This window comes from Octopus sinensis, unplaced genomic scaffold (assembly GCF_006345805.1).
Source record: "Octopus sinensis unplaced genomic scaffold, ASM634580v1 Contig17052, whole genome shotgun sequence".
NCBI lineage: Eukaryota > Metazoa > Mollusca > Cephalopoda > Octopoda > Octopodidae > Octopus > Octopus sinensis.
This window is the reverse complement of record NW_021834783.1, coordinates 57268-68483: the sequence shown is the minus strand read 5'-3', so window position 1 is coordinate 68483 and position 11216 is coordinate 57268. Positions and strand designations below refer to the sequence as shown.

General features: G+C 38.4%; 1 protein-coding gene across 1 annotated transcript in view; it reads right to left on the bottom strand.

Moving 5' to 3' along the window:
- Positions 1-4048: 4048 nt before the first annotated feature.
- Positions 4049-11216, bottom strand: part of LOC115230995 (nucleoporin NUP35-like) — a 32712-nt gene continuing 25544 nt past the window's right edge. Inside the window, exons 11-14 of the mRNA XM_029801089.2 lie at positions 9562-9690; positions 8776-8985; positions 4997-6380; positions 4049-4390 (exon numbers count right to left, since the gene is read on the bottom strand). Coding sequence (XP_029656949.1) covers positions 6303-6380; positions 8776-8985; positions 9562-9690 — 417 coding nt within the window. The 3' untranslated portion in view covers positions 4049-4390; positions 4997-6302. The remainder of the gene's footprint in view (positions 4391-4996; positions 6381-8775; positions 8986-9561; positions 9691-11216) is intronic.

Genomic DNA, 11216 nt, shown 5'->3' with positions numbered 1-11216 from the left:
GTGCATCCGTAGTTCTACCATATTTCTGTGTACCAGACCTTTAGCTGCTGTTTTTAGCATAACGAGTTTTCTGGTGAGGGCTTCATTTGCTTTCCCTGCTTCAGCAGAAATCTACGGATGCACAAACGCACAAAACGGAGAAAATGAAACCTGTTCAGAAACACCTGCGAGTGGGGAACGGTTCTCAAAAGTAGCCCCCAAAATTCCCATGTCCTCGGAATCTACAGAGTTCAAGGTATAATTTGTAGAGAATTTCATTAAAAAAATATCCATTTTCTTGAAAGTTATGATTTGAAGTGGACTACAGTGAAATTCCCCACCCCAACCCCTCCTAAAACACTCCCCCCCCCCAAATTTTGTATATTAGCAATCTACATGATATAAAACACATATTTGTAGACAATTTCATTAAAAACATCCATATACGCATGTACACATATTTTGCAAATTACCTACATATTTTCACATACCCCTTCTATGGACAATTTTATCAATTTTTGACACTTTAGAGACATCAGATCTTGAATATGATGAAAACTATCTGATGTCTCTAAAGTGTCAAAAATTGATAAAATTGTCCACAGAAAGGAATGTAAAGAATTTTCTTTTAATAACTCATTCTGTTATTGGTATACTAAAACAATAAATTTAACATAACCCTATGCATGTCTCACCAAAATATTACCATGCCCCACATTGGGAATCATGGTATAAGAGCATAGAGAAGCTCCCAGGGGCATCCTATCTTGAAATCCTGGAGGACTATGATAAATAGGAGGGGGCTGAGGACTGAACCCTGGTGGGCCCCTACCCAGAATTCTTCACCATACTCGTTGCCAACTCTCGCCTTACAGCATCCCTGTACATGGCTTGTACAGTTCTCACTAGGCTATAGGCGACACTGCCAGATATTTTGTTTTTTTTTCTATAATAAAAATTAACGTTAATGGTTTATCAATAACTTCCATTAACTGATTCACATTTCGTTTGCAAGATTCTTTATATGAGTTGGTCTGTTGTGTCTGGGGAGAGTCATTTTCTTTTTGTGCCTTATAATGTAACACACTCACCGGTAAAATTTCCACTTTTTTTCCTTATTTTTATATTCCTAAAATTTTCGTTGCGTCTTGAAACCTTTTCAAAAGTCTTGACTTACAAATTTTAGGGAAATAAAAATAAGAAATTTTACCAGTGTGTGAGTTAAATTATAAGGCACAAAAAGAAAATGACACTCCCCAGACACAACAGAACTGATTCACAGTTATCGACGTTAACTTTTTGATCAATGGATTAAAAATTAACGTTTTGCTTAACGCAGCCCAACTTTGCTTATAATAATACATTATTGAAACCGTATTTCTACAGATGATTTAACTAAGTGTGTTTGCCAGAAAAACAAACACTTCAGCATTCAGATTACTCTATCAAATGTAAGGCTTATTTATCCATATTGCTTTAAATTAATCATGCTTTATCTCGTAGCTTTGAAATTTCAATAATAGGACTATTTTCAGAATGACATTGAAGGGTAGGTATGAAAAGCTAGATCTGGTCAGTTTTTTAAATAGTGGACATGGCATGTTTTAATAGTCCCTTGTAATAAGTGCATCATTAAATGTAATTATGTATGAAAATGTTTCTTTTTTTTCATATTTCAGTATCAATCTAATGCGTCTGCCCGATTATCCCACCATGGAAGAGCTAAAAGACAGACTCCTTGTCGCTATTCACTGTGGTAGCCAAGGATACGGAGTCGCTTAAATGTCAAAACATTTAAAGAATGAATTTTTTTTTTTCATTGAGATCCATTCTTTTATTCATTATTTCAAGAGATTTATCTTAGTTTTTATCTCTACTTTAGCTCTAATTACAGCTAATTAAAAATGGTACACCTGAAATATAGTAGCCCTGTTTACAGCTAATTAAAATATAGCTCAAAGCAATTAAAAACCGGTGCAATTTTTAATCATTCTTTCAACAATGGATCCACCTAATTTTTTATTATTATTATTTAAAGGTGAAATGCTTTTGGGTCAGAAACCTATCTTAGACTTTTTTATTTTATTTAACAGATAATTCTACTGCTTATAGCTAGCTATAATATAATATGCAGTATAATAATGCTGACATAAACTTATATATTTATAGTGAAGAGTAAAACAGGAATAGTCAGCGTTCAACAATAAATTATGATTTTTAATCCATTCCCCTAAAACAAAAGAAAATGAAAAAAAAATAAGAAAAAGAAGCAAGTGTCTTGGATATTTGTACATCAACAGATGAAACTGTCAACCCACACTCCGCAATCTATTTAAAAAAAAATACTGAAATCATTTATATAAAATAAATTATTCTATTTAAAACTCGAAATAAACGAACCATTTATAAAATATGTTTTTTCTTTCCTTATTTTTCTCTTTCTTCCTGTTTTTTGGTAACTGGAAAAAAATCTGACTACAATTGTTTCAGCTTTGCTAAAAACATCAACCTTACAACACTGACATAATTCCAAGCAGATGAGTAATGGTCAAGAAGGCCTGAGACTGGCCACTTTAGAGCATTGACGTTGGGTTGGCGGGGGGACTTTATTTGCCAATCATCATCATCAAACATCCATTTTCCATGCTGGCATGGGTTGGACGGTTTGACAGGAGCTGGCAAGCCAGAGGGCAGCACCAGGCTCCAATTGTTTGTTTTGGCAAGGTTTCTACAGCTGGATGCCCTTCCCAATGCCAACCACTTTACAGAATGTGGACTGGGTGCTTTTCACATGGGTCTAGTACCAGCAGGGGTTGCCAAGTAACTTTGAAGACAAAGTCCTCTTAGGTGAGAGAAGGAGTGGAACCCAAGGGTGAAGTGGCTGTGTGCAAGGCAAGAAGGGGCTAACTGGCACTCCATCGGTTATAAGGATGAGCGTTCCAGTTGATCCAATCAGTGGAACAGCCTGCTCATGAAATTCACATACAAGTGGCTGAGCACTCCACAGACATGTATACCCTTAAAACGTAATTCTCAGAGATTTGGTGGGACATACAATGTGACAAGGCTGGCCCTTTGAAATATAGGCACACCTCTTTTGTTGCCAGCTGAGCAAACTGGAGCAATGCGAAATAATGTGTCTTGTGCAGGGACACAAAGCACCGGAGGAAACCAAACTCCCAACCTTATGATCATGAGATAAGTACCCCTTACCTCAAAGCCATGCACCTTCACACAATGTAAATATCTGAAGCTGGGTACCTCACTGTTTAGTGTTTAGCATCCCTCTTAGGTTAGTATCACTTTTCAAGAGCCACACGCCTTTACGAGGCCAGAGAACGATAGAGGGACAAGGATATTTGTCTTATTCTAGAGAAGACACTTGGCCAGTTCTAAGTTTTACAAATATTCCTCTGCAAAAAAGAAAAAAATTTTCTTCATGTAACACAAAGAAAAGTACAAAAAAAGAAAAAAAGAAAAAAGCTGTAAAATTTTAATTGTGATTCAAACTTAATTTTTTACAGGATACAAATTACAGATGTATAAAACTTCCATGTGGCATTGACAATTTTAAGATCCAGACTCCATCATCACAGATAAATCCTTTCACATGTGCACACACACACATGGAAGGATGGAAGCACTCCGTCGGTTACGACGATGAGGGTTCCGGTTGATCCGAATCAACGGAACAGCCTGCTCGTGAAATTAACGTGTAAGTGGCTGAGCACTCCACAGACACGTGTACCCTTAACGTAGTTCTCGGGGATATTCAGCGTGACACAGAGAGTGACAAGGCTGGCCCCTTGAAATACAGGTACAACAGAAACAGGAAGTAAGAGTGAGAGAAAGTTGTGGTGAAAGAGTACAGCAGGGATCACCACCATCCCCTGCCGGAGCCTCGTGGATCTTTTAGTTGTTTTCGCTCAATAAACACTCACAACGCCCGGTCTGGGAATCGAAACTGCAATCCTATGACCGCAAGTCCGCTTACCTAACCACTGGGCCATTGCGCCTCCATGCACACACACAACCACCTGTCTGTTTCATATATAGATATCACATATTCATGCCATGCAGGAAATTTTAGGATTAAAACAAAGTTTAACCCTTTTGTCTATATATTTCTGTTAAAATACTCTGCCTCTTTTTTCAATTAAATTTGAAAATAATTTAACTCGTTAGTGCTTATTCAGATTACTGTCATAATTAAAGCTTACTTATTCACATTCCTTTGAATTAATCTTGCATTATCCCATAAGTTTGAGATTTCAATGTGATTATTTTTAGTTTGAATGCTAAAGGGTTAAAAAAAATAACTCATTATTAATCAGGGGACTCGAATACAAATTAACAGGAAATTTTGATGGAAGGTTTTTAGTCTAGACCAGTTTAAAACGGGAACATTGTACTTATTTCTTTACTACCCACAAGGGGCTAAACACAGAGAGGACAAACAAGGACAGACAAACGGATTAAGCCGATTATATTGACCCCAGTGCGTAACTGGTACTTAATTTATCGACCATGAAAGGATGAAAGGCAAAGTCGACCTCGGCGGAATTTGAACTCAGGACGTAACGGCAAACGAAATACCTATTTCTTTACTACCCACAAGGGGCTAAACAGAGAGAGGACAAACGGATTAAGTCGATTATATCAACCCCAGTGCGTAACTGGTACTTATTTAATCGACCCCAAAAGGATGAAAGGCAAAGTCGACCTCGGCAGAATTTGAACTCAGAATGTAACGGCAGACGAAATACTTATTTCTTTACTACCCACAAAGGGCTAAACACAGAGGGGACAAACAAGGACAGACAAACGGATTAAGTCGATTATATCAACCCCAGTGCGTAACTGGTACTTAATTTATTGACTCCGAAAGGATGAAAGGTAAAGTTGACCTCGGCGGAATTTGAACTTATAACGTAATGGCAGACGAAATACTGCTAAGCATTTCACCCGGCGTGCTAACGTTTCTGCCAGCTCGCCGCCTTAAACGGGAACATTGTACCAAGTGGATCAAGAGCAGTTTCAAGCAAGTTGGTATAAACAGGGTCAAGGACGAACCTTTCAACTTGCAGTCTTTAAATAATTATGGGAAAACTGTATAGCAAATAAATGTACAATTTATAAGTGAACGAGAGGGAACATGCAACCCCAGGCTTGAGTACCTCCTGAGTTCAGTTCCTTATATATGAAATGATCGTCTGGTTATGGGATACATTGCTTTCTCTCTCTCATTCACTTTGGGTTCAGGAGCCTATCTTCCTTTAAATCTGTGTCTATATACAAAAATTATAAATTATTTGCTGTATAGTGTCATTCATAATTATTAATTTCTCCTGTTTACTCGTTTAAAAGTTCGACATAGTTATATACATATGTATATATTTACAAAATTTACACAGGTAAACAAAATATCTTTACAATCACAAAAGGCATTGGGGAAAATATTAAGCGGGGGGGGGGGGGTTTCAGTGAAAAGCAAACTTCAACCAAAGTCTAAAATGTTAGCGACAGATCTTAAAAGTTATGGATTAAAATATATGTAAATTAAACAGAGGCTAAAATCTCTCGTAATTAAGATTAATAATTGGGTAATTAAACTGATATGCCAAAGCAACAACTAATCCAAATCCAAAAAGCAGCATTAAAAAAATAATTTTATCTAAACTGATTGAATCTAACTTATAGAAATTGTTATACATCAGTTCTCTGCCCTTCTTTTTACCTCTCAAAAGCCATTTGTTAATCTCTAGTTTCCTTAGTTACCACCAGATTACATGTGGATGGTACTGTCAATTGGGCAGGGTACCAGATTGGGTGGTCGCTAAGGTAACAAGGTGTTGATGAATGGCTCGTCAGAGCAGTATCTAATATGTAAGTTATTAACAATGGTATTATTATCAGTCACGCATACATAGTGTAATGTGCTTTGTTTATACACCAAATTTGCTGCGGGATAGCGTCTGGGGAAAGCTCCCTGAACAATGCTGAGGGTTAAAGAACCCCTGAACATCACAGACCAAGCTACGTGTGACATTCAGGTGTTCTTTAATTGGGAGCTTTTCCTGGATGCCATTCCACAGGTGATTGATAATGGTTACATTACTTAGAGTTGCTTTTAATTTATTATTTAATTATTAACGACAGCTTTGTACAAAGGTGACTTATACAAAAATAAAGCAGAAACTTTCGGAGATGGATTAATTATATACCAAAAAATATAAACATTAAATCCCCTAGTTTAAACATTTTTGAATTTTTCTTCTTCTTTAATCCTAAAATGATATACGGACTTAAAATATTGATATAATCTACCAGCCAAAAACATATTCCATGGCTTTAGAGAAAAAATCATTGCTTTTCTGTGGAGTCCGTGCTGTCTGGAACACCTAAACAGGGAGAAAAAAAAATCATGGAGATTTCAGCAAACTAAAATAAAAAAAAAAAATTAAATCAATCATCATTTAACACCCTCTTCCATACTTGCTTGGGTCAAACAGAATTTGCTGAGGCAGATATTCTACAGCTGGATGCCTTTCCTGTTGCCAACCCTCACCTGTTTCCAAGTAAGGCCAAACATTGGAAACAAGTAACACTGCTTTTATGATAAAGCCACTTGTTCACAATCATCTCATGATATCAAGACAAGGGTCCATACACATATGGGCTTCCTTCAGTTTCTGTTTACCAAATCAACTCACAAGGCACTGGGTAGACCCGGGGCTACAGTAAAAGACATCTGCCCAAGGTGCCACACAATGGAACTGAACCTGAGACCACATGGTTGGGAAGCAAGCTTCTAAACCACACAAGCCACACCTGCACTGAAAACATGAACTCTTTCACATGCAAAGCAGTTGCAATTAATTATTTTAAATAATACAAATATCAGGAAGTTAGCTCATTTCCACAAGGCATTACCCATTTTAATCTACCAAGTTTGACAAGTAACATTCAAATCAGTTTACAGTTAAATGACTGACATAAAAGATATGTGTATCAAGGGTTCATGTACATCATCGTCGTATAACGTCCGTTTTCCATGCTAGCATGGGTTGGACGGTTCAACTGGGGTCTGGGAAGCCCAAAGGCTGCACCAGGCTCCAGTCCGATCTGGCAAAGTTTCTACAGCTGGATGCCCTTCCTAACGCCAACCACTCCGTGAGTGTAGTGGGTGCTTTTTATGTGCCACTGACACAGGTGCCAGACGAGGCTGGCGAACGGCCACGCTCGGATGGTGTTTTTTATGTGCCACCGACACAGGTGCCAGACGAAGCTGGCGAACGGCCCCACACATACAAATAGTTTTGGTTTCCATCTACAAAATCCACACACAAGGCTTTGGTTGATCTGAGGATATAGTACAAGACACTTGCTCGAGATGCCACACAATGGGATTGAGCCTAGAACTATGTAGTTGGGAACAGCCATGCCTGCCCCAATGCAACATTCAAAAAAACTTAAGACACGCTTTCCACAGTGTACACAACCAGCAAATGAATACACACATAGATGAGGGAATACTTGCACTTATAGATCTCATCCTTTCTAACCTATTATGTTATCAAAAAAATATAACAATCATCTCCAGGTAATAACAGAGGAATTCAAGACAGGCTGCCCCTGAGAGCTCCTCTAATAGCCGAGTCACCGCCAGAAGCAAGGTCTAGAATTGAAGGATCTAATGGGTTAACCTAGCAAAAACCAAAGTCTTAGTAAGTAGGATGGCTGACAAATCAAGCCCCTTCAGGTAGATGGCCCTGCTTGAGCAGTAGAAAAGGTGTGAGTAGAAACTCCATACGATGTACTCAGTGTAAGCTATGGACACATAAAAGGTGCAGCAATATCAAAGGAAGGTTAACTGGGAAGATAGTTTTTGCGTGTGGGAGATGCACTGGGGCAATAAACACTGAAAACAGATTCCATCACATGTCAGGGGAAAAAACTAGAAGTAGTTGATAGCTTCCGCTACCTAGGCGACCAAGTCTGCTGACTGGCTCCCGTGCCAGTGCAACATAAAATGTAACATCCGAATGTGGCCAATGCCAATGTCCCCTGATTGGCTCCTGTGGCGGTGGCATGTAAAAAACACCCACTAGAGTGGTTAGCATTAGGAAGGGCATCCAGCTGTAGAAACATTGTCAGATCAGGTTGAAGCCTGGTGCAGCTGCTGGCTCTCCAGACCTCAGTCAAACCATCCAAGCCATGCCAGCATGGAAAACGGATGTTAAATGATATATATATATATATATATATATATACATACACACACACACACAAAATATTTACTACATGAACTACAATGGAAAAATATTGTATATAATTTTTTTTGTGTGCAGAGGTTCCTTGAGACATAATTTATTTTAAGCATTACGCAAGAGTAAAATAGTTGAGAAATGCCACTCTGGACTATAGTAGAAGACATTCGCTCAAAGTGCCAAGCAGTGGGACTGAACTCAAAACTACATGGTTGGAAACTAAATCCAGTGAAGTGGCTCTCTACCAGGACCCATACGACCCTTTTGAGGGCACTACAAGATTTTGCTGTCATAATTTATGTGCAATAATTTGCTTATATTTCTGCAATACACAAAATATTTTAATCTTTTTATACAATTCCTGATAAATATTCAATTATGAAAATATTATAGGATTTTTAAAGCATTGAATGGTTATGAGGGTCCAACTGAATACAAAAAAGAACCGATGGGGTCAATAGCAAAAAAAAAGGGCTGAGAACCTCTGCTTGAAATCAAACAAATTTAGAATGGAGAACAAAGTTACCTCGCTTTCATTCAATGGTCTTTTTTGCAAAGACTTTGGTGTATTAATTGGTCTTACACCTGTTGAGAGAGAGTTAGGGGTTCCAATCACGTTGGGTAATAGAGAATGGCTTTGGATCTTGGAAGACATCGGTGTGGAATGGTAGATATTGGATGGCGCCGATAGAATGCTATGGATATGTATATTTTCTTTGTTAGATTCCATGAGATTCTGTGAACAAAGTAAAATAAATAATTAGAAAATAATTACTGCAAAACCAATTACATTAAAAAAAATTGCTATTCTGCTTCAAGAGAGAGGATTTTGCAAATCTGAAAATATTTTGGTGTGTTTTAACAACTTGAGATTTTTTCTAATGCCTAACCAATGAATCATTGAAATGAGATTCCTATTCTCCTGTCTTCGTCTCATACATAAGCTTGGTGGCAGTCGTGGAGTCAGAAACAATTAAGGGGTAGCTGGAGTCAGAGAGGGTGAAACTATACTGACTCTGATTCCGACTCACAACATCTTTATTCTTTAATATAAACTAGTTATAACATATAGGCCGATAGAATAAGTCCCGGGGTCGATTTGCTCGACTAAAGGCGGTGCTCCAGCATGGCCGCAGTCAAATGACTGAAACAAGTAAAAGAGTAAAAGAGAGAGAGAGTAAAGTGTATGTTTGCCAAATTTCTTGATATAAGCTATGGTGGTAAAAGCATACTTCCTAATTTACCCATCATGTGACAAGTAACACCCTGGTTTTAAAGTCAAGATACCTAAGTAAGAGAAGTGGGGGATTACCTTATCAATGCAAGGTGTAACTCCCAACATAATACTATCACCAAATATTTTGCCATTCTTGCTGAGAGCCTTTTTAGCTTGTAATTTGGATTGATATTGTATATGCATCCAATTGCCATCTGAAGATATCTGCAACAAAACAAGAAAAAAAAAATAAATAAAGATATAAATTTAGAAATAAACAGCAATGGGGGGGGGGGGAGATAATAACTAAAACAGCAGCTGGTAAAGAACATATCTTTTCTCCACTTCAATAACATTACGGATTCTCTACGCTGAAATTGTTAGAAGAACTTTCTGACCAAATTCATTATCAAAACATAAAGTAATCAACATCAATCTTTAATTACACAACACATATTCTGTACAGTTATCATCATCATCATCAACATAGTCATTTTGAGAGTAATGTTGGTGGACAGCCAAACTTGTGAATCACCACAACATAGGATGGTGGACTGTGTCAAATGTCTTTGTTAAATTGATGAAGGTGTAACCTATGTCCCTCTCAGCAGTTCATGACACTTTTCAAGAAGATGGGTCACAAATATCAGGTGAGAAATACTTCTTTCTGGTCAAAATCCACACAGGGACTTAAGGCATGACCAGGTTGACAACAAGTGGAAGACTGAGGGGAATCGTTGTCAGCGTCACCTCACTGGCACTTGTGCCGGTGACACGTGAACAAAACATTCGAGCGAGGTTGTTGCCAGTGCTGCTGGACTGACTCCTGTGCAGGTGGCACGTAAAAAACACCATTTTCGAGTGTGGCCATTGCCAGTACCGCCAGACTAGCCCTCGTGCCGGTGGCACTTTATAAGCACCCACTACATTCTCGGAGTGGTTGGCGTTAGGAAGGGCATCCAGCTGTAGAAACTCTGCCAGATCAGATTGGAGCCTGGTGCAGCCATCTGGTTTGCCAGTCCTCAGTCAAATCGTTCAACCCATGCTAGCATGGAAAGCGAAGGTTAAACGATGATGATGATCTTTCCGGTATTATCTGGATGAGAGATTCCTCTGCTGTTGCCAAACTCTGTATGGTTTCCCTCGTGCTTGTAGTCTGTGACAGTATTGGAGTGTTTCCACCTGTCAGGTATAGTCTTCCCCTGCCAGCAGAGCAGAAACAAAGAGTGACAATGGGATATGAAGTGAGGCTTGCCGCACACGTTCATCTCATCTGGAATCCCACCATCGCTGAGCAAGTAAATAGAGTCATTTAATGTTCATTTTGTTGAGGCACATCTTGTACAGCAGGATGCCTTTCCTGTTGCTAACCTGCCTCATTAAATTCCATCTCGTGCATGCAGACAAGGAAAAGTGGGCATTAAATGGTGATAACCATGTATTTATTATCTCCCTGGTCTTTCATCTAACAAACTTCTGAATGACTTGACATGTCTCATACAAAGCACAAACGACATCATGGCTTAAGTTGTGACATGGTTTTATATTAAGCATTTAAACAATGTCAAAACACTATCATTTGTTTCACATCCATTTCCCCATTCCTGCACAGACCAGACAGAATTCACTAAGGCAGATTTTCTATAGCCAGATGCCCTTTCTGTTACTAGAAAGGTAATATTTCTCCATGGTTGGACATGCCTTCCATGGAAGGTTGGATAGCAACATTTGTTCATAATTATCACAGCATG